At 37.8% G+C, this 24165-nt stretch overlaps 1 protein-coding gene across 5 annotated transcripts in view; it reads right to left on the bottom strand.

Moving 5' to 3' along the window:
• Positions 1 to 372: 372 nt before the first annotated feature.
• CEP126 (centrosomal protein 126) overlaps positions 373 to 24165 on the bottom strand; it is an 81322-nt gene continuing 57529 nt past the window's right edge. For 2 of the 5 annotated variants that reach the window (XM_003910590.4, XM_017948898.3), the window contains 4 exons: positions 21681 to 21756; positions 16175 to 16384; positions 8955 to 9022; positions 373 to 3905 (listed from right to left, as the gene is read on the bottom strand). In XM_003910590.4, the coding sequence (XP_003910639.1) occupies positions 3861 to 3905; positions 8955 to 9022; positions 16175 to 16384; positions 21681 to 21756 (399 nt within the window). In that variant the 3' untranslated portion in view covers positions 373 to 3860. Of the gene's footprint in view, positions 3906 to 8884; positions 8918 to 8954; positions 9023 to 11129; positions 12028 to 16174; positions 16385 to 21680; positions 21757 to 24165 lie in introns of those variants that run through there. The other 3 variants (XM_009187163.4, XM_009187164.2, XM_017948897.3) reach the window with 3 other exon arrangements.

Genomic DNA, 24165 nt, shown 5'->3' on the forward strand with positions numbered 1-24165 from the left:
TGCCACTGCACCCCAGCCTGGGTGATAAAGTGAGACCCTCAACTCTTAAAAACAAAACAAAAACCCACCACAGTGAAGGTGGTAGAAAGGAAGGAACTGGCCTTAGTTACTTTGGAAAACTGTGTGTTGACTGAATAAGTAAGATTGGGCATGAAAAGAATGATAAAAATGCTGTACTTTAGTTGGCAAATTTGTTTCTCCTAAATATGTGGATTAGCAATTCTGAAGCGAATTTTCATGTATACTAGAGTTAAATTAGTGCATGCATTGTGGCTCATGAGTGTCAGTTTTCTCAATGTCAAAGAAGATTCAAACATGTTGAGAATTTTTATATTAAAAATTTACAGAGATATAAAAACTAAATCACATTTAAACATTTAATTGATCATTTTTATTGAAAAGGGTAAATTACATGAAATTGACAAAATTTAGTACATGTAATATCTATCAAAATACATACATGTAAGTGTGTGTATATTTATATATGTTAACAGTACAGTTTTCGCAAAAAGCTTCAACATTCATAAGAAACACAGACATAGTTATTCTGGTGCAACATGGATTTAAAATAAGGCCATGGTAATCCTCCCTGATGCCAATTTTAAAATGAAGACTGTCTAAATTTTTCTGACCAGTTATTAGACGCCCTGCCTCTCCCAAATGTGTTTAAACTTTTCTTTCGATTATTTGATACCTTTTGCCCAAGAGATTACTATCTCTCTTTTTTTTTTTTTTTTGAGACAGGGTCTCACTCTATCATTTAGGCTGGAGTGCAGTGGCACGATGCCTGATCACTGCAACCTCTGCCCCCTGGGCTCAAGTGATCCTCCCACCTCAGCCTCTCCAGTAGCTTGGACCACAGGCACACATCACCAAGCCCAGCTTTTTTTTTTTGTTTTTTTTTGTATTTTTAGTAGAGACGGGGTCTTGCTTTGTTACCCAGGCTGGTCTTGAATTCTGAGCTCACACGATCCACCTGCCTCAGCCTCCCAAAGTGCTGGGATTACAGGTGTGAGCCACATGCCCAGCCTGAGATTACTCTGTCTAATAAGAAGTTTCATAAGTTTTTCCATTGAGGAAAGTGATGCTTTCTTTGATTTCCTCTAAATTTACTTCTCCACATTTGAAAGGAGACTCTTCTTTTCCTTAGAACTTGAAGATTCAGTGTGAAAGGGCATTTTTCTTTCTTATATTATTAAAAATTATTTTTTTTAAAAATAACATTTTTATTTATTATTTTATTTATTTATTTCTTGTGAGACGGAGTCTTGCTCTGTCACCAAGCTGGAGTGCAGTGGCGCAATCTCAGCTCACTGCAACTTCCGCCTCCAGGGTTCAAGTGATTCTCCTGCCTCAGCCTCCTGAGTAGCTGGGACTACAGGTGCTCGCCACCACCCCCAGCTAATTTTTGTATTTTTAGTAGAGACAGGGTTTCACCATGTTGGCCAGGATGGTCTCAATCTTTTGACCTCGTGATCTGCCTGCCTTGGCCTCCCAAAGTGCTGGGATTACAGGTGTGAGCCACCATGCCCAGTCGACATTTTAATATTTTATATAGAGATGGGGTCTTGCTACATTGCCCAGGCTGGTTTCAAACTCCTGGGCTCAAGCAATCCTGCCTCGACCTTCCAAAGTGCTGGAATTACAGGCATGAGCCACTGTATCTGGCCAAAAAATTTTATTTTTATTACATTTCCACTTTTCACTTTTATAGCATGCAAAGTGCTATTCTCTTCCACTTTAATTCACAAGGGATCTTTACTCTTTGTCTTCCCACTTTTGTCACTTTCAATGAACCCACCCTGTATCTACTAAAATTCTGGAGTAGCCATCGGCAGAATTGCATAAGAATTCTGGTCATACCACAGTTTCATAAAAGGACAATGTCATAATGTGCAAGTTCTAATAAAATGCAAATCTTATCTTGTTTCACCAGCTTACTATTTAGGCTTTTTTTTTTTTTTTTTTTGGCCTATTTCGACTTTGGATTTTAATTATTTTCAACTAGCTTTTGCTTGTAGAGGCATTCTTTGGTTCCTAAGAGGTGTTAAAGTGAGGGATTATTAACGGTGAAGCTAGTTTGGCATGCAGGACGCTGCTGTGTACATATATACTACTAGTGTACATGAATAGAAACCCTTGTCTTTTTTTTTTTTTTAAAATAAAAGTGAGTTTTCATCTGAGGTGCTTAGAATGATTCAGAAACAACTTGACACACTCTTCTGGCCTGCTTACCCCCACGGAAATGTTATTTTATAAATCACATCTTCATTCACATAATTTTTTCTTGATGGTATAAAAATTCTCAAGTATTTTCTAAAAGGGCACACAACTTTCTATTTAAAAGTCTAAGCACTAAATTTTCTGTTGCCTTCCTAAATCCTAGTCTTATAATTCAAAATATAGGAAAGCACAAATGTTTCCTTCATTAGGTCAATTTTTTCACTAATTTTCTTCATTGAAAAAGTGAATTCATTTTCTGTTTTCCCTTATTTCATCCAATAGTTTCCATTTCTACCAACAAGGTGTGGCAGAAAGAACATGGGTTTTGGAACCAGATAAACCTGAGTTTGAATCTTGATTCTCTCACTGTAAGTAGCTATGTGGCCTTGGGTAAGTTTAACTTCTTTAAGCCTCCAGTTTCTCATCTGTAAAATGGAGACAAAAATATCCATGGTTTGGGTGACTGGTCAGATTAAATAAAAAAACATATGCACAAAATCTGGTACGTGGTAGGCATTCAACATGTTAATGCATTTCTCACTGCATCAAGTGTTTCAAAACTAATTATGGGGAGGAACCAAAATTTAGTAGTGTTATTAATAAAAGACCACATAACATGTTTTCTTAAAACTCTTAATTTCTAATTTTGATTCATTACCTTTTTAAAATTTTTTTTTTATTTTGAGACCGGGTCTCACACTGTCACCCAGGCTGGTGTGCAGTGGCGACACACAGCTCACCGCAGCCTCAACCTCCCAGGTTCAAGTAATCCTCCTGGGCTTAAGTAATCCTCTTGCCTCAGGCCCCAAGGAGCTGAGACTACAAGTGCATGCCACCATGCCTGGTTAACTTTTGTATTTTTTGTAGAGACAGGGTTGCCCAGGCTGGTCACGAACTCCTGAGCTCAAGCCATCTGCCCACCTCGGCCTGCAAAGTGCTGGGATTACAGGCATGAGCCAACGGCCCTGGCTTGATTCATGACATTTTAATGAAAATTTCCATGTTTTTTCTGTATGCCAAAGTGCCATGTATGAAATTTGGAAGAATTGATGTAATTGTACAGCCATAGGAAGGCCTCCCTTCACCATACAAAAAGGTAACCTTTGCTCTATTGCTGCCACCAAGGGCCATTTTGTGGGATGCGGTAACTTTAGGAATATTTATTACACTGAAATGGGCAATTAAAAAATCAAAATATGCCATACTTTATAAACATCTTATCAGTAAGTTAGAGGTTTAATAAAGAGGTTTCATAAACAGAAATTTTATTTAACATATATTTCAACATGGAATCTATAAATTACAAAGGAGCACTGTGAATTCTGTGGAAAAATGTTTGTTTGCTCTACTCACAGGCTTCATCCTTGTGGCATGTATTCACAGCTAGGGTATGTCCTGCTTTTCGTTCAGGCAGGCATAATGTCTTTCATGGTATTCTCAGAACTTTGTTAAACTTCACTGCTTTGTTAAATGTTCACAGCTCTGTTAAACTTCACTGCTCACAAAATCTGAGTTAGGACAAATGTTCACAGGGGTTGTTGCTCACATGTTTTCCTATGGCTGGTTTTGACAAAATAGTATGCATCTAGTCCTAGAGAAGTACATGAAAGGTCTTCTTAGACGGATTCTGCTGGAATTTATCTCTTGTCTCTGCAGCTGCTGGTTCTATCTTCTCTCTTCTCCTGGAAATCAGAAAGAAGAAACAAGCATGCAAACACATGCTGAAACAGTGCAGCCACAAACTAGGCTGGTATGTCAAATAGTGGCATATTCAATACATCCTGACATCATTCTCTCAGGTAATGGTTTTAAGGTTGGAGAGGACTTTACAGATTATTTACCTCAACCCTTATGTTATTTTCATCAGTACTTTTCTACTCTAAAAGATAAAATTCCCATTTTGAAAATGTCCAATTTTACAATTTCATTAAAAATTCAGGGTTCAGGCTGGGCGCAGTGGCTCACGCCTGTAATCCCAGCACTTTGGGAGGCTGAGGTGGGCAGATCACAAAGTCAGGAGTTCGAGACCAGCCTGGCCAATACGGTAAAACCCTGTCTCTACTGAAAATACAAAAATTAGCTGGGTGTGGTGGCATATGCCTGTAATCCCAGCTGCTCGGGAGGCTGAGGCAGGAGAATCACTTGAACCTGGGAGGCAGAGGTTGCAGTGAGCCCAGATTGCTCCACTGTACTCCAGCCTGGGTAACAGAGCAAGATTCTGTCTCAAAATAATAATAATAAAAATAAAATAAAATAAAAAAATTCAGGGTTCAAAGTGAAATGATAAATTCTAATTTATTTGCAACTGCATTTAAAGCTCTTTATTTAAAATTTTCTTCTAGATAAATTCTGTTACCAATAAATCTCTATAGTGTTGTATAGCAGAAACAGGAGTTCTTGTGAAAACAATGTCCAATGGAACTAATGATGAAAGGGCCTGGAACCCACATAGTTAGGCACGTCAGAAGGAAACCTATGGGAACGTTAGCCCCTGTGCCCCTGTCCAGTTGTCTCTCTCCCTTTGTAATGAATCTGTTTCATTTAGTCCCGGGAAGTTATTTTCTCCTTTTCAGTCTCTGAAATAATATTCATTTGGCTAACTCTGAAGCTTTTCTCAGAATTCAGAATGTTGTTCATCTCCTATATGTTCATATGCCTGTGAAGTTAGCGCTTTTTACACTGATTTATAAGAGGCCGCTTATTTTTATGTTTCCTCTATCAGACTGTACCCATCAGGAAAACAAAGCCATTATAAGAATTGTAGGACTAAGGTATTTATTACAGGAATTACATTTTGCCAAATATAGGAGCTGGGAAAATGAGGGTCTGGAAAAGGAAAACTGAAGGATCAGAGTATATGGGGCAAGGGATAAAAATGTAGCCTGCTCTACTGTGGCGTGCCAGTCAGGATCGGAGAAAGGATGACTAAGCAGGCTGTTTGAAACACTGCTGTGGGAAACAAATGGAAGCGTGCAGGGAAATCTGATAATCCGAGCATGCCCAAGCTGCTGAAGTGGAACTATGACGGGGAGCTTGCTGGGGAAATCTACGGAAACTGCCGAATGTGGAACGACTCTGCTTTTCTGAAGCTACTGTCTTCAGGTCCACAGCCCAGTGCCTGGTAGTGGGCCTGGGGCTGCTGTTGGCCAGCAGGGCCTGTAGTCATGAGGATGCTATAGAGTAGAGAGGAGTGAGCTGCTGGGCACCTTTGTATTTGTCCATCACTGACTAACCATGATCAAGATCTTCCAACAATAATGGTTTCTGGTCACTTTTGCCTTCTTTTGTGGCCAAAATTTCTAACCTAGAAATGTGAATCCTAGCTTTAGCAAAGTTGGCTATTTTGTGCTCATGATGTATTCTTAGAATGTAGCAAAGTTTCTGGCACATAGACAGCACTTAATATTTAATAAACAAAAGAAGAAATGGAAGACCATTTATACACTGCAAATGAGAAGCAAAGCAAAATTTGTCACTGAGACATGAAAGTATTTCATAAATCTCTTTCTTGACTATAACAGTTAATTCAACATTTATGTAGTACTGCTGTTTTATTGATAGATTGGTGACTAAGAGAAGTCCAGCAAAAGAAGAATTTGTCACTGTATGTCCACTACTGTCAATGGGAGAGGGTACTTGGATTGACTCCTTCACTGGCTTTCCTCATCAGTGCAGGCTACATTTTGATCCCCTTCCCCAAGAACTCCCAGATGGACAAAGGACAGGGGAACAGGAAGGTAGGTGACTTTCTTGTTTGTCATCACTGTTTCTAGACCAGTGTTTCTCATCCTTCGCTTCCCATTCGAATTCTTCAGCGAGCTTAGAAATATCTAAATGCTGAAGCTGCTCTCAGGTATGACCCAGGCATCAATATTTTTTAAAGTTCTCCATGTGATTCCAATGTGTATCCATGTTTATGTTTCTATGTGAAGTTAGTGCTTCACATACAACTAACTTGTGTTTCAAAGTTAGCTAGCAGCATTGGTATTACCTACTCACATCCCAGACCTACTACATTAGAAAATGTATTTACCAAGATCTGTAGGTGGTACAAAGTACACTAAAGTTTAAAAAGTGCTGTTTCGGACCATTTTTACCAGAACCCAGTGCCAAGGCCAAAAATAAAAAAAAGATTCAGTAACATCTAGTTTTAACACTGCATGTTCTCACTCATAAGTGGGAGTTGAACAATGAGAACACATGGACACAGGGAGGGGAACATCACACACCAGGGCCTGTCAAGGGGTGGGGAGCTAGGGGACGGATAGCATTAGCGGAAATACCTAATGTAGATGACGGGTTGATGGGTGCAGCAACCCACCATGGCACGTGTATACCTATGTAACAAACCTGCACGTTCTGTACGTGTATCCCAGAACTTAACGTATAATTAAAAAAAAAAAAAACTCTCAAGACAGAAGAGATATGGATCCTTAATGATGTACACTTCTTAGCAGTTTTTCAATTAGGATACACATCTAAAATTATTTGAAGATTGGTACACTAATACCTGTTTCTGCTCCCAGGACTGATGAAAATACTCTGAATATAAAAATGTTCATATTCTGTAGACAGCCCAGAAATAATGCTGCACTCCTATAACCATCTGATCTTCAACAAAGTTGACAAAAACAAGCAATGGGGAAAGGATTCCCTATTCAATTAATGGTGCCGGGATAAGTGGCTAGCCATGTGCAGAAGACTGAAGCCGGACCCCTTCCTTATGCCATATACAAAAATCAACTCAAGATGGATTACATACTTAAATAAAGCCTAAAACTATAAAAACCCTGGAAGATAACCTAGGAAACACCATTCTGGACATAGGCCCCAGTAAAGATTTCATGATGAAGACACCAAACGCAATCGCAAGAAAAGCAAACATTGACAAATGGAACCTAACTAAAGAGCTTCTGCACAGCAAAATAAACCATCAACAGAGTAAACACACAACCTACAGAATGGGAGACAATATTTGCAAACTACACATCTGACAAAGTTCTAACATCCGGAATCTTTTTAAAAAATCTTTTTGAGATAGAGTTTTGCTCTTGTCGCCCAGGCTGGAGTGCAATGGCGCAATCTCGGCTCACTGCAACCTCCACCTCCCAGGTTCAAGCGATTCTCCTGCCTCAGCCTCCTGAGTATTTGAGAATACAGGTGCACACCACCACGCCCGGCTAATTTTTTGTATTTTTAGTAGAGACAGGGTTTCACCATGTTGGCCAGGCTGGTCTCAATCTACTGACCCCAGGTGATCCACCAGCCTCAGCCTCCCAAAGTGCTGGGATTACAGGCGTGAGCCACCGTGCCTGGTCTAATATTGAGAATCTATAAGGAACCTAAAACAAATTAACAAGCAAAAAACAACCCCATTAAAAAGTGGGCAAAGAACATGAACAGACATTTTTCAAAGGAAGACATACATGTGGCCAACAAGCATATGAAAAAAATTCAACATCACTAATCATTTGAAAAATGCAAATCAAAACCACAATGAGACAGCATCTCACACCAGTGAGAATGGCTATTATTAAAAAGTAAAAAAATAGCAGATCCTGGTGAGGCTGCGGAGAAAAGGGAATGCTTATACACTGTTCGTGGGAATGTAAATTACTTCAGTTATCGTGGAAAGCAGTGTGGCGATTTCTTAAAGAACTTAAAACAGAAGTACCATTCAACCCAGCAGTCCCATTATTGGGTATACACCCTGAAGGAATGCAAATCATTCTATCTTAAAGACATGCAGGGGTATGTTCATTGCAGCACTATTCACAAAAACATGGAATCAACTTAAATGCCCATCAATCGTAGACTGGATAGAGAAAAATGTGGTATATGTAAATCATAGAATACTATGCAGCCATAAAAAAGACCAAGATCATGTCCTTGGCAGCAACATGGATAGAGCTGGAGGCCATAATCCTAAGTAAACTAATACACGAACAGAAAACCAAATACCACACGTTCTCACTTATACGTGGGAGCTAAACATTGAGTACACATGAACACAAAAACAGGAACAACAGACACTGGGGCCCAATTGAGGCCATGGAGGATGGGAGGAAGGAGAGGACTGAAAAACTACCTATCAGGTACTCTGCTTATTACCTGGGTGATGAAATAATCTATAAATGAAACCCCTGCGATACACAATTTACCTATTTAACAAACTTGCACATGTACCCCTGAGCCTAAACGTTAAAAAAACATCGTCATATTTTGACCTTTCACTTTTTTTTTTTTTTTTTGAGATAGAGTCTCGCTCTGTCACCCAGCCTGGAGTGCAGTGGCTGGATCTCAGCTCACTGCAAGCTCCACCTCCCGGGTTCATGCCATTCTCCTGCCTCAGCCTCCCGAGTAGCTGGGACTACAGGCGCCCGCCACCTCGCCCGGCTAGTTTTTTGTATTTTTTAGTGGAGATGGGGTTTCACCGTGTTAGCCAGGATGGTCTCGATCTCCTGACCTCGTGATCCGCCCGTCTCGGCCTCCCAAAGTGCTGGGATTACAGGCTTGAGCCACCACGCCCGGCCCACATTTTTTTTAAATGAGAGGATATTTGCATAATTCTAACAAACAGTCTTATAATAAAAAGCTGATTGAGGAGAAAACCTCTATAAACCAATCCCAAGAAATATTAATATTAATACAGGCTTCTTACCTCTATTGATATGTACATAAAATCAGAAGTTTCCTAGAAAAAGAAAAAAAGAGCTTCTTCAAATACTTACCAGAAGTGGTATTATTTGTAAAGTATTTTTTTTGGTGGATGAGTTTTTGCAAATGGATTCTTGTATATCTGAAATAATTATACCACAATACCAAAATAATTTAGTTACATATACAGAAATAGAAGAATGACTAAAGAATCAATTATTAAATTCTGATGTATCCAAATATTCAAAATTGAGTAAGAAACTTTTTTCTATCACCCCCTAGAAATAGTCTTTATACTTATATTAGGTCCAAAAATGGAAGTAATTTGATTATAAACAATTACATAAAGCTTATGTTGATAAAAGAGAATTCCTAATACTTTTACTATTATATAACAATCTTCATTCAAATATTATGTTTTTTTCTTTTCTTTTTTTTTTTAATCAAAAATATTAATTTTGGCCGGGCGCGGTGGCTCAAGCCTGTAATCCCAGCACTTTGGGAGGCCGAGACAGGCGGATCACGAGGTCAGGAGATCGAGACCATCCTGGCTAACACGGTGAAACCCCGTCTCTACTAAAAAATACAAAAAACTAGCCGGGCGAGGTGGCGGGCGCCTGTAGTCCCAGCTACTCGGGAGGCTGAGGCAGGAGAATGGCATGAACCCGGGAGGTGGAGCTTGCAGTGAGCTGAGATCCGGCCACTGCACTCCAGCCTGGGCGACAGAGCGAGACTCCGTCTCAAAAATAAAATAAAATAAAATAAAAATGTTAATTTCATCCTTGGAGCTTCTCAGAAAAAAAGAGATGTTTATTTAGTTATTGAGGCATAAAAAATTGAGTAACTTGGTTCCCTTTTCAATTTTTAGATTTTTTTCTATATAATAGCAAGCATCTGAGCAAAAGAAAAATAATTCATGCAGAATCTTTTACAGGAAACATTTAAATATGTGGAAGTATCAAATAAAAATTTAAAAATTCTCCAATTATTGACTTAAATTTTTTTCTTTATCTGCATAATTTTACATCTTAAACTCATAGCCTTAGTTCATGATTGTAGCTCCCTTTTTATTAACATATTATTTTAAAATTTAGTTTTAATTTAAAAATACAGAGTATATAAAACATATATGCATATTTTAATTAATACTTATAAAGCTAATGTCTGTGTAACCACCTAGATTAAGAAATTTGAACATTATCACTACCTTGGAAGCTTCCTGTCACTTCCTGCCTACACAATGCCCTATGGATTTTATTTCCTTCCCTCACTCAAAGAGGTAACCAACTCACTATACTGGTTTCTTTGTGATTTTAGCACATATTAATTGCAAGCATGCAAAATAATATCGTTTAGTTTTATCTGTTTTTAGACTTCATATAAATAGAATTGTACTGTCTTTATTCTCCTGTGATTTACCTTTTTTGCCCCAAATTATAAATTTTTAGATTCATCAATGATGATGTGTGTAGCTGTAGTTTGTTTATTTTCTTTTTGTTTTTTCTGTTGCTGTTTCAGTTTGGAAAATTTTTTGTTGACCTATATTCAAGTTCACTGATTCGTCAGTGGTGTCTTGAGTCTAATGATGAACACATATAAAACATTTTCCATTTCTGTTACTTTTCTTTCTCACACATCTGTCTCTCATAGTTTTCACCTCTCTGCTGAAATTCTCCATCTGTTCATGCACGTTGTCTATCTCTCTCGTGTTGTTCATCTTTCCCACTATAACCTTTAGCATATTAGTCATAGTTATTTAAGTTACTTGATAGTTCCAACATCTTGGTCATCTTTGCATCTTATTCATTGATTGCTTTGTCCCTTGATAGTGTTTTTTTCTCTTGTTCTTTTGGTATGTCTCATAATTTTTGACTGAATGCTGGACATGATTTTTGGAATACTAGGAACCGAGGTAGATAGTATTTGTGTCTTGAAATGAGTATATGCACTTCTGCCACTTCTGCTAGGTCACTGGAGGGTATGTGTGTGTGTAGGTGTGTGCAGTGTGTATGTGTAGATGTTTAAAACCTTAGTAGGGAATTTGAGCTTTTTTTTTTTTTTTTTTTTTTTTTTTTTGAGACAGGGTCTCCCTCTGTTGCCCAAGCTGGAGTGCAGTGCTGTGATCACGGCTCATTGCAGCCTTGACCTCCTTGGGCTCAGGTTATCCTCCCACTTCAGCCTCTGGAGTAGCTGGGACCACAGGCCTGTGCCACCATGCCTGACTAATTTTTTTGAATTTTTTGTAGATACAAGGTTTCACCATGTTGCCCAGCTTGTCTCAAACTCCTGGGCTCAAGTGATCTGCCTGCCTCAGCCTCCCTGAGTGGGTTTGGGTTTTGTTGTTGCTGTAGCCAACTACAGTACATTACTAACATTACTAATTTCAAATTCCATTAGTGTTACTCTGTACTTATGCAGGGGTCTTGGAGAGTCCCCCCACCCCTTGAAATGTTCCTGTTCTGCCCTCATGTTTTGGCCTTCCTACATGTGTGTACAGTAGAAGGGATCTCTCTCTATGCCCTTGCCTGTCTCCCAGTAGTAGATTTATTTGTTACTTGGTACTTGCTGGTCTGGTGGTGGGGAAGTAGGCTAATTTTTCTGTTGCCCTGGTCCAGGCTCAGTCTTAAGCAGACCCTGTGTGCCCCCTCTTTCTCCTGCTCCTCCTTCCCATGACAGTTAACTTTGCCTTGTATCTTTGGCAGATTTTGTGTAAGAGAATTTTAGACCCCTCCTCTAACAGTAGGATACCTCTAATGATTTTGGCCCAGGAATGTTTCTTGCTCCTCTCCCAGGGATAGAGGCTTTTTTCCTTTACTTTTTCCCTATCCCCAGTAAGTCTTCACCTATGCCTTGAGAGCAATCAAGAAGGTATGCTGCCTCTGTCCCAGATGGCCTTTATTCTGCAGGGGGCAAGGTTCTGCATGGGGGGCGCTTCATGCCTTTCCTACAGCAGTGGCTGCTGCCCTTTGTCAGGCCTGCACTACTGAGGAAGGGTTTCTCTTGTCCCCTGTTCTGCCTCCTGTTTTCCTCATGAACACTCAATGTAGATCCATGGAGAAGAATCTGAGTAGGTGTGAAGTTCCCTTGTGCCTATGGCTCCCAGAGGTTCTACATCCTCACAGTAGTCCACATTCATCTTTTAGCAATCTGTTGAAAATTTAAACAGAATTTCTAAGATCAGCTTGATGGAACCCGACATTTCCCTCTCTCATATTCTCCCATGGGTGAGAAAATGTTCACGACCTGTCTCTCTTTAGATGTTTATGTGTTTTCTTGGATGCTAGGCTACTTGGTTGTGAGGCGACCTCAGCTCTCTAATTGGCTCAAGAAAAGTTATACTTTTGCCATTTATCTTTTATTGTTCTTAGAATGGGATTGATACATTCTGGCCTTCTATATTTTAGGAGGAAATATAATATGTGTGTGGTTCTGAACCATAGGTGATTTTTGCCACCCAGGGGATATTTGGTAAAGTCTGGGAGCACTTGTCATGATAGGGAAGTGCTATGGCATCTAGTGGGTAGAGGCCAGGGATGCTGCTAAACATGTTACAATGCACTAGACAGTCTCCCACAATAAAGCATTATCCAGCTCAAAATGTCAACGGTGCTGAGGTAGAGAAAACCTGATAGATACACAAAGTATTTCTATTATTGTTCAGATCTAAATATTTAGAAATTCCTATTTTTTTTTTTCTTCAGAATCATGATTTATTTAGAAACTTGTTTCTTAATGGTTATCTTTTAGTTAGTAGATTTTAGGTAAATTGCATTGTGGTTAGAGGATGTGGGCTGTGTGACTCTGATCCTTTGAAACGTGTTAAGGCTTGTTTCATGGTCTTATATATGATTCATTTTATAAAGGTTGTATGTTTACTTACAAAGAACATGTCCCTTTGATCAGTTTTGTTAATCATATTTAATTTTTATACATCTATTTGATTTTTTAAATCTATTTGTTCTATCAATTACTGACAATGGTATGTTAAAATCACCCACCATGGTTAAAATTATTTTATATATTTTGAGGCTGTGTTCTTAAGTGCATATAAAAATCTTATGTATTTCTTCTGAAGTAAGACTTTGCTCATCATAAAGTGATTTTTTTTTTTTTTTTTGAGACGGAGTCTTGCTCTGTTGCCCACCTGGAGTGCAGTAGCGCGATCTCGGCTCACTGCAACCTCCACCTCCCAGGTTCAAGCGATTCTCCTGCCTCAGCCTCCTGAGTAGCTGGGACTACAGGCACGCACCAACACACTCAGATAATTTTTGTATTTTTAGTAGAAACGGGGTTTCACCGTGTTGGCCAGGATGGTCTCGATCTCTTGACCTTGTGATCTGCCTGCTTCGGCCTCCCAAAGTGCTGGGATTACAGGAGTGAGCCACTGCGCCTGGCCCAAAGTGATACTTTTTATGTCTAATAATGCTTTCTATTTAAAAGTGAATCAAAACCAGCTTTCCTTTGGTTAAAACTTGCTTGGCATACCTTTTCCATCTTTTTTTGCTTTCAGTTTTTTAATATCCTTATATTTTAAATATATTGTTTATAAACAGAATATAGTTTCAACGTAAAGTTCCATTTAACAACCTCTTTCAACTGTACCACTTACTACATTTACAGTTATTGTAAATATACTCCTACATATAATCTTGCAGTATTTCTTCTATGTTTATTTTTCTCTCCTTTGTTGCTTTATTTCTGATTGATTTGTCAGCTTTTATGTGCCACTTTTCCTTCTCTACCAGATTGGAAGTTGTATATTACATTTCTAGTTCTTTAGTTGTGACTCTAGTAATTATCACAGGCATACTTCAGTTATCAATATCTAACTTTAATCTAGGACTTTACCCAATTCCCTAACAATATAAACATCCTACTGTACTTTAACTCCATTTATGCCCTCTCAACTTATGTACTATTATTGATAGGTATTTTAATTCTAACTTTTTTCTCTCTAAAACATATACTACTTTATTATATTTATTGTTTTATGCAGTGTTTGTTGAAATTTACTCTCTCAGACTGTCCATCTGAGGTTAACTGCACTTTCTGCCGGGTGAAGTGCAGTGAGAATTTTCTTTAGCAAGTCTGCTGTTAACAAAGTCTCTTGGTTTTTGTCTGAACATATTTTTAATTCACCCCTCTTCTTGAGAGACATTTTCATGTTAAGAAGGTATTAAATAGCTGGGCGTGGTGGCTCACGCCTGTAATCCCAGCACTTTGGGAGGCCGAGGAGAGTGGATCATGAGGTCAGGAGATTGAGACCATCCTGGCTAACACGGTGAAACCCCCTCTCTACTAAAAAATACAAAAAATTAGCCAGGCGTGGCAGCAGGCGCCTGTAGTCCCAGCTACTCAGGAGGCTGAGGCAGGAGAATGGCAAGAACCTGGGAGGCGGAGCTTGCAGTGAGCTGAGATCGAACCATTGCACTCCAGCCTGGGCGACAGAGCGAGACTCCGTCTCAAAAAAAAGAAGGTATTAAATTTGAAAGTTACTTTCTCTCAGCACATTGGACATGTTATCAATATCTCCTGAGTTTTTTTCATTGTTTTCTGCCTTTTTTGTTGCTGATTAAAATTAACTGTGATGTATCTTGTGGTAATTTCTTTTTATTTATTCTGAAATACATTGGGTTGTTGAACTTGTAGGTTGGTATTGTTCATCAAATTGGAAAAGTTGTCAACCATTATCACTTTAGATATTGTTTCTGGCCTTTCAGGCTTTTTAATTTACTCTTTTGTGTCTTTTAAGCTCTATATTATATTTTCCATCTCTTTGTCTCTCTAAGATATATTGTGGATAAATTTCTTTGATTCATGTTCTAGTTTACTAATTCTCTCTTCGGATGTCTGTAATCTGGTGGTTAAACCATCTACTAAATTTTACGTTTCAATTATTATATTTTCAATTTCCAGGCATTCTATTTGGGCCCTTTTTCAAATCTGTTTGTTCTTTCTTTATAGTTTCTTATTCCCTGCATGTTTAAGTTTAAAAATGACTGCATTTTTGCATTTTAAAACTTACTTCTGATAATTAGAGCATACAAGCACAGTTATTTATAGTTTGTTATAGTTTGTGCTGGGTCATTTCATTATCTAAATCCTTTCTGGGTCTATTTATTCTGTTTTGTGGATTGTTTTGATTTTTTTTTCTTGATGCTTTTTTTTGTTATGGATTAAGTTATTTACTTTTTTTTTTTTTTGTGGGCTGCTCATTTTCCTTGGATTTCACTTATGATAATTCTATGAGGACTGGAATATAGGTCTAGAAGATATATAAATGTACTTTTCCCAAGTGTTTTGGAATACTACCAGTTTGAGATCATTCTAAATTAAATTCTTTGCTTGAGATCTTAAGAACTACTCAGGTAATGTGAGTATGGGCTGTAAATTAGTGTGATACTTGTACTAGACTGTGATTCTACATTCTCAGGGATCATTCCCCCATCTGCCCCACTGGGAATTAAAATGAAAGCTTTTAATGAAAATTCCTTCCCAGCTGCCCCTCCAGGCATGGGAGGCTATCTGGTGGTGGCATGTAAGTGGAAGGCTCCTGTGGTGCATGTGGTGGAGGCTGCCCCAGGTGTGTGGCTGCAGCCGGCCCCTGTGGGAGGCTGGCTCCTCTCAGTGTGGGGTGCATGTGGTGCCCAGGTGGGTGGGTGTGCAGGAAGCCATCTTGGGTGTGGCATGTGGGAGGCTGGGTCTCCCCGTGGTGATGTGGTGAGCCTGTTGGGTGGCTCAGCTTTATGATGAAAAGATCTTCTATGAGACTACTCATCTTGAGTAGGCCTGTTCCCTTTTTCCTATGAGGGCATGGAAAGCAAAGTTCAATTTCACTCCATGAGTTAAATATCCTCAGGACAAGAGCTAGCTGCAGCACTCTTCTTATTTTTTGAGTTCTTGTCTACATTTAGTTCTTGGTCTTAAGCATTTCTTACATTCTTACTAGATCATCACTATATTGCAGATTTAAAAAATACTTAATCAAGCATTTATGGTTGTTTTGATGGATGGTCAGTATAGGTACGTAGCCTGTCCATTGCTGAAACAGAAGTCTATTCATATATTCCAAAAAGACAGATAAGTCTGCCAAATAAGTTGACATCATCACAAATGATACGGCATACTTGAAATAGTATTCAAATATGTTCTGAATGGTTATACACTCATTAAGTAGTTGGTCATATGGATACATGTTGTATTTTTCCTTTCAATTTTTAAATTAAAGTTTAAATTAAAATTATCTAAGTGAAAAATGCAGTATTTCTTATAAGAGGTGTTCTTCCATACTTACAATGTAGTCTTTCATTGAGATCATTAAGGGACTCTAGGATCTTCTGTTCTTCAGCTGATAGTGTGCAGATGTTGAATTGTTGAGTTTTATTTAAAGGTAGATTTGATTTCTGTATCTGTTTGCTATTCAAGACAGTCAGAATCTCATCCTCCGGCACTGATGCTTTCACTAAGTTTTCAGCCATCAAAAACTCAGAAGTACTATCTGAAACTACAGAAACTTACATCAGTTATTCTTTGATCCCCTTTTGTCTTTGAGATCAGCCCTTATACATACTTACACATACTTAACTGTCTGTATGTATTCATATTACAAACAGAAACCTAGTAAATATCTGTTACTTTGATTTCATCTATCACGATTCTCTATCTAGCATTTTCCCATCCTTCATTTTTAAAAAAAGGATATTGAAAATGAAAGCAGTGAGTTAATAAAAATTCCCAGAGTATGACTTAACTAAAGAAAAAAATATTTAATGTAGATAGTTTTTGTAATATGTTTATTATTCATTGGTCGTACAAAAAAGATGACAGAGACCGTTTTTATAATAGTAGTTATAATGAATTATAAAAAAGTAAGACACAAAAAAGCTTAAGGAAACATTAGAAACTTTGATGATCAGCTGAACAGAACTGACAGCCTAGAAACAGATCCAGTTAGATATAAGAACATGTGATCAAAGAAGCATCAAAGACTTGACAGAAGGGAAAGATGATTTTATAAATTAGTTGTTGCTTATAAAAGAATCAATTTGGGCTGGGTGCAGTGCCTCATGCCTCTAATCCCAGCACCTTGGAAGGCTGAGGCGGGTAGTTCACTTGAGGTCAGGAGTTCGAGAGCAGCCTGGCCAATGTGGTGAAACCTCGTCTCTACTAAAAATACAAAAATTAGCCAGGTGTTATTGTGGGCACTTATAATCCCAGCTACTTGGAAGGCTGAGGCAGGAGAAGCACTTGAACCTGGGAGGTGGAAGTTGCAGTGAGCTGAGATTACGCTACTGTGCTCCAGCCTGGGTGACAGACTCCGTCTCAAAAAAAAAAAAAAAAAAAAAAAAAATCAATTCGTAGTTTTATTTCCCACTGTTTGTTAAAACAAATTCCAAAGACATTAAAGACAAACTTAAGGAATCAACCCATTAATTAAAGCAACCCTGAAGAAAATGAAACAAATGTTTCTGAATTTCTATATTGGGAAGGTTCTTCGACAAAGCTTAAAAGTAATGGAGAAATCAGTAAAAAAAAAAAAAAAAAGACTACAACATGTTTATTTAAAGCCAGTCTTCTCTAATATACTTTAAATTTCTGAAGAGCAATACTTTTGTATGTTTTGTTCATTATTATAAATGTTAAGTATTACTTATCCAAAAATGCTTGGGACTAGATGTGTTTCAGGTTTTGGATTTTTTTAGAATTTTGGATATTTGCATATACATGAGACATGTTGGTGATGAGACCTAGGTTTAAACATGAAACTCGGCTGGGTGTGGTGGCTCATGCCTGTAATCCTGGCACTTTGGGAGGCTGAAGTGGGTGGATCACCTGAGGTCAGGAGTTCAAGACCAGCCTGGCCAACATGGTGAAGCCTCGTCTCAACTAAAAATACAAAAATTACCCAGGTGTGGTGGCATATGCCTGTCATCCCAGCTACTTGGGAGGCTGATGCAGGAGAATTGCTTGAACTTGAGAGGTGGAGGTTGCAATGAGCTGAGACTGCACCACTGCACTCTAACCTAGGTGACAGAGTGAGACTCTGTTTCAAAAAAAAAAAAAAAGAAAAAAAATGAAACTCATTTATGTTTCGTATATACCTTATACACACACCTGAGGTAATTTTATATAACATTTTAAATAATTTTGTCCATGAAACGAAGTTGGTGTATACTGAACCATCAGAAAGCAAAGCTATCACTGTATCAGCAATCTATGTGGATGATCTGTGGTTGTCTGGCATCACTGTTATTCCTGACTCCGAATTTATATCTACTGAAAAGCAATAATGTTCTTACACCTATTCACACATAAGTACTTAACAGTAAAAAATAAGATGTATTCTTCATACCCTGAGAAAATAATGTGTTCAGAGCAACTAAGCACCACAGTAACATCACCAGAATTCCTGTGTCAGCTGTTCAGCAACAGCAACAAGGAACAATGGCAGGCTTCCAACCTTAGGTATTATGTTACATTTTGATCAAATGGTTACTGTACACTGTATTTTCTTTTTTTAGGTGAGAAGAAACATCAGAAGCAGCTGAGGCACAAGGAAGTGGGTCCTCTAGGGATGAGGAAATATTCTGCTAGATGACCTTAAAAACTGTTTCTTCCAGAGTCTTTTGCCTTAACATTTACAATGGTTTTTTTTGTTTTTTGTTTTTTTTTTTTTTTTTTTTTTGGTCTTTGATTTTATAAACTGGCATAATTTCTTCTTGTTATGAGTGCACACTGCTCTAGTCGTTCAATAAACCCATCACACATTTTCATCATATTGTCAATTGGCACTTTTTTTTTTTTTTTTCAGTGTTAACAATGTCATTATCATCACTATTATCACAATCATCTTAATTCAGAGCTCTTTTGGCTATTTCACCATTGGTCAATGAAAACACCTGGAGTCTTATTATCGATGTTAATAACCTCTTTGATATCCAGTTCTTCCAGCTTACTGATAGACTCTCAAGGTATATTTTTTGCTTATGTAATGATGTCAGACATCATTTTTTTCTCACTTGACATATGGAATCCTTCAGTCACTACCTTGTTCATCATCATCACTGAATATAGTTGCAGGCCAGAGGTTGTGCCAGGAATGCACAATTGTGTCTTCAGTCCCTGTGTTTCAAGTGTTTGCAACAGCATGTATGGCATCCTTCATGCTAAACTCATTTTGAAAACCTTCTACATCCACACCTCTGTTCACTGTTGCTGGCATGCTGTTCAAGAAAGTGTTTATATACATTTACTCTTCATCTATCTAAGGATACTCTGGTCACACGGCTGAATTAATGAAGTAATATTTGGGGGAAAACACATGGCAAAAACATTATTTTTGATGAGAATTTCAGCTGGAGGATGAACAGAACAGTTGTCAAAGAATAACAAAATCTTGCAGTCATCATTCGATCCAGCTTCCCTGATATAAAATGTTTGTGAAACCATGGCCGGGCGCGGTGGCTCAAGCCTGTAATCCCAGCACATTGGGAGGCCGAGACGGGCGGATCACGAGGTCAGGAGATCAAGACCATCCTGGCTAACACGGTGAAACCCTGTCTCTACTAAAAAAATACAAAAAAAAAAAAAAAAACTAGCATGGCGAGGTGGCAGGCGCCTGTAGTCCCAGCTACTCAGGAGGCTGAGGCAGGAGAATGGCGTAAACCCGGGAGGCAGAGCTTGCAGTGAGCTGAGATCCGGCCACTGCACTCCAGCCTGGGCGACAGAGTGAGACTCCGTCTCAAAAAAAAAAAAAAAAAAGTTTGTGAAACCAATCAGAAAAGATGTCCCTGGTGATCCATGTCCTTTTGTTAGCATATTAATGGACTGGTAAGAAATTCACTCCTTGAAAACAGTGAGGACACAAGATTTTGTCTATCATAGCAAGTTTACACTTAGGTGTGACTGAGTCATTAGCACACCCCAGCAGTTATTCTGTTATTCTTAATTCTTATAGGGGCTGTCTCATCAGCTATAGTCAATGTCTTTCTTGAGTAACAACACCAAGACAGTGATATTTCATCAGCAACATATACTAGTTCTGGTGTCAGATTTTCATCAGTGATGACCTTGGCAAACTCTTCAATTAATTTCTCTGCTGCTTTGTAGAGAAAACTGTGCTGCTTGATCACCACAAATCTTTAAAAATAATGCTGTGTCTTAAATGCTGTGTCTATAACCAGCCTGTTGAATATTCATAGTTCTCTTCAATTTTCAGTTCATCATGATAGATCTTTGCTTGTTTCATGATCAGCATATCATTAAGTGGCACATGTTCACTGCGACGCTGAGGGATCCACTCTTTGACTTCATGATTGAAATCCTATGCAGAGTTTTTATATTTTGCATTAACTTCTGTTCATCTCTTCCAAAACAGAACTTCAACAGTTTATCCTTCTGTTTCTTCACATCATATATTGTGGTCTTTCCAACACCATCCTTTTCTATATGACATTTTACACTATGTTGCTCGTCTAGTTTCTCCAACAGTTTGACTTTCTGTGCTATTGATAAACAGAAATGTTTCCTTCTTTTTTTTATCACTGCTACCCACAGGGGTATCTTCAGGTCTTTTTTATATTTTCAACAATATCTTTACACCACAAAGCAGAGAAAAAGCAAAAAAAAAAAAAATATATATATATATATATAGTGAGTAACGCATGTAGGTCTTGGCCCCATGTGGGGCCTTGTGGGGAATCTGCCATTGGTACATATACCATTTTATTACTCCCTGTGAGGATGCTTACATGGGGGAATCCGGGTGTGCATGGAACAGATATAGTGCAGCTGAAGAGGGTTGAGAGGATCTTTTTTCCCCTTGGGGATGCTAAATAAACTGTGTGGCATGAGCCTGTGTTTTAGCTGTTACCCATCACATGAAGTCAGGTGTAAAATTTTCCATTTGTGGTATAATATCAGGGGTCAAAAAACTTTGGACTTTGGAGCATTTTTGATTTGGAAATATTTGGATTAGGGATATTCAACATGTACATCCAATACCTACTTACAAGCAGAAGATTAGCTCTCAATAATCATTTATTGAATGAACAAATAAAAATTAAAACTTATGTGAAAATACAATATAAGTAGAATAACATGCAAATAGTAAAGTAGTGAAAACATCTTCAACTAATATAAGAATTAGAATCCTTGATAGCTAAAGAATTTGCAGACATTAGTAAGAAAATTTCAAACTCTAATATCTAAGCTAAGAAAAAAGAGTACAAAGAGACAGTTCACCAAAAAATACACAGAAAAGCAATTAAGCATAATATTAATGAAAGGTATAGAAGTCAAAACTAACATAATACTATTTTTTTTATCTATAGCAAATATGAAAAGATTCTACCTCAAGTTGACATACAACACTGGACATATACTACTAGAACAATTTTGAATAATACTTTTCTGGAAAATACTTTAGTAATACATATGAAAAGCCATATCAATGCTTATTTCTTTTGATCCAGTATTCATTTAATACACAGAGTTTAATTCAATAAATATTTACTGGGTGGCATTTACATGTCAGTTACTGTAATTTTAATTCTGGAAATCTAACCTACAGAAATAAGTAAAAATCAGAAAATAACTTGATGTAGAAAGATGTTCAATACATTATTATTTAGAATAAAGAAACACTGACAATGACCTAGATGTGCAGAGGTGAGGAGACTTCAGGTTCTAAATGGTGGTTTAACAATCACATAATACATTAGCATCTGAGAATAGGCATACAAGAAAAAAAAAATCACTGGGAACAAAGATCAGAGGAAAATGTTTAAACTAAAACGTACCTTCTTCAACATAAGAAGTACCCCTTGTAGTTTGTTTTGGCTCACTTGAACTTAGCTGGGCACTTTGTCCACAATTCTACAAAAATAGAATATTGAATTAAAACATATTTCCATATTTAACATTCATATGTACATGAACTTTTAAAAAACATTTAATTGCTATATATATTTTCAGCTATAATTGTTCACGTAACTTGTATATTACATTTTTTAGAGCTGAATTCAAGAACTATTATAATAAATAATTTCTGTGGTAACAGAATATTATGAATAATGTTTTATGTCCACTAAAAAATTTTCAGGTTATGATATTGTCCTGGATATTTGGAAGAGGTAAAGTGAGTAGGATGGTAATCAAAAGTGCTAATTAGGCCAGCACAGTGGCTCATGTTTATAATCCCAACACTTAGGGAGGCCGAGGTGGGCGGATCACAAGGTCAGGAGATCGAGACCATCCTGGCTAACCCGGTGAAACCCCGTCTCTACTAAAAAATACAAAAAACTAGCCGGGTGAGGTGGCGGGCGCCTGTAGTCCCAGCTACTTGGGAGGCTGAGGCAGGAGAAAGGTGTAAACCCGGGGGGGGGGGCGGGCGGGGGGGGGAGGAGACGCCACCACCCCCCCCCCGGGGGGGCGAAAAGAAGATCTCTACCAAAAAAAAAAAAAAAAAAAAAAAAAAAATACAAAAAATTAGCCGGGAGTGGTGGCACACACTTGTGGTCCCAGCTACTTGGGAGGCTGAGGCAGGAGAATCACTTGAACCCAGGAGGTGGAGGTTGCAGTGATCTGAGATTGCGCCACTGCACTCCAGCCTGGGCGACAGATCGAGACTCTGTCTCAAAAATAAAAGAAGTGCTAATTAAAGAAAAGGTAAGAAATTACTTTAAAGTTTATAACCTAGTTGGTTTATCATTGTAAGCGTGAATCACAACTATTAGCCAAAAGCATCTGACTACAGCTAATGCCAAGGATAGGTGATTATCTTATATGACAAAACTTAAAACACAAATAGCTGCCCCAATGCTGCACAGAACCTTGAAAATGGAAGTCTCAGAACACTGGCAAAAAGTGTACGCATCCAACACTTTCTGAGAGATACCAACTTCCCTTCCCTGAATATGGTCTACCTCCTTCTTTATTACTATTCTGTTTCACTTTAAGAAATAATTGTTTTCTGTCAGATAAAACTGCCTGGCTATGACTATACGTAACTTTTGTTCAATCTGATCTGATGAGAAACTGCAGATTTTTGCAACAGCTCTCCTTCAGTAGATCTCACAGTCTTGTTTGATCTCCATTATAGACTTGAGAAACCTTGGACTGAAATCCTGGTGCAAACCTTTTCTACCCTTTCTACCTTTCACTTATCTCTTTGAGATTTTCTCCATATAGATGTCATGGGCTGGAGAAAATCCGGTATGATAACATGCATTTCCTAATACAAGGTGACAAGGGCCACTGCTGTAGTAACTGAACCCTTGCTTAGGCTCTGGAACAAAAAACAAAAACGAAAACAAGTCAAAATAATAAGGATGAAAAAATTTGATTCAGGAACACTGACCTATTCTTAGGCTAACAAGTGTTTAGAAGGTATGTAAGTGGATGGGTGAAGATCTGTATGTGAAAGTGGAAGGGAGGCTTCTGAAAAGGACAAAAATGGGCTCTAAACATATTAAGAATGCGAAAGAGCAAGAGACAGAAGAATAGAATAAGACCTAGTAAAATAAAAATGAATTTACAGAGGGCACTAATAACAGGCATTTAAAATTTTGTTAGTTCGTTTTCTTGGTTATAATTACATATTACTTTTAAATTTATAATATATTAATGAAAATAAGGAAAAAATAAGGGTAAAGATTTTTTGCATTGTGCATTTTGAGATGTTGGATGGGAACACAGCAGTTGAAATGGAAGGACTTATTAGGCATTATTGTATTTGTAATCAGGAAGTTATATCTGTAATTAACCATTACACTATTAAGCAATAAAAATATATGGGTAATAGGATTAACTTTTTTTACATAAATATTCAACTAAATGACTTGTTTTGCTGATAAGATTACATCATTGTTGATTATTCTCCATGTAATAATCTTATCCATATAAAAATCAGTACTTCCTATAATATACAAATCATAGCACCTTCAACCAGTAACTTGGAACATAAATTCTTCATAAGGCATTTTATTATAAATATTCCAGTTTTATTTTAAAAAGTCAGAGTGACATTTAAAGTGGAAACTTCCAAGTGAAATGCTATTTACTTATCTATCTAGACTTTTAATATTCTAAAGTCAATCCCTGGATCAAGTTAGACCTCTAGAAAATGCCATATTTGACTTCATTTACTTAGCTCTTACAGAATTACCTCCATTTATTTTAATTTTAATTTTATTTCATTTTTTTGAGAGACAGGGTCTTGCTCTGTCACCTGGGCTGGAGTACACTGGCACAATTATAGTTTACTGCAGCCTCAAACTCCTGGGC

This window comes from Papio anubis, chromosome 12 (genome assembly GCF_008728515.1).
Source record: "Papio anubis isolate 15944 chromosome 12, Panubis1.0, whole genome shotgun sequence".
Taxonomy (NCBI): Eukaryota; Metazoa; Chordata; class Mammalia; order Primates; family Cercopithecidae; genus Papio; species Papio anubis.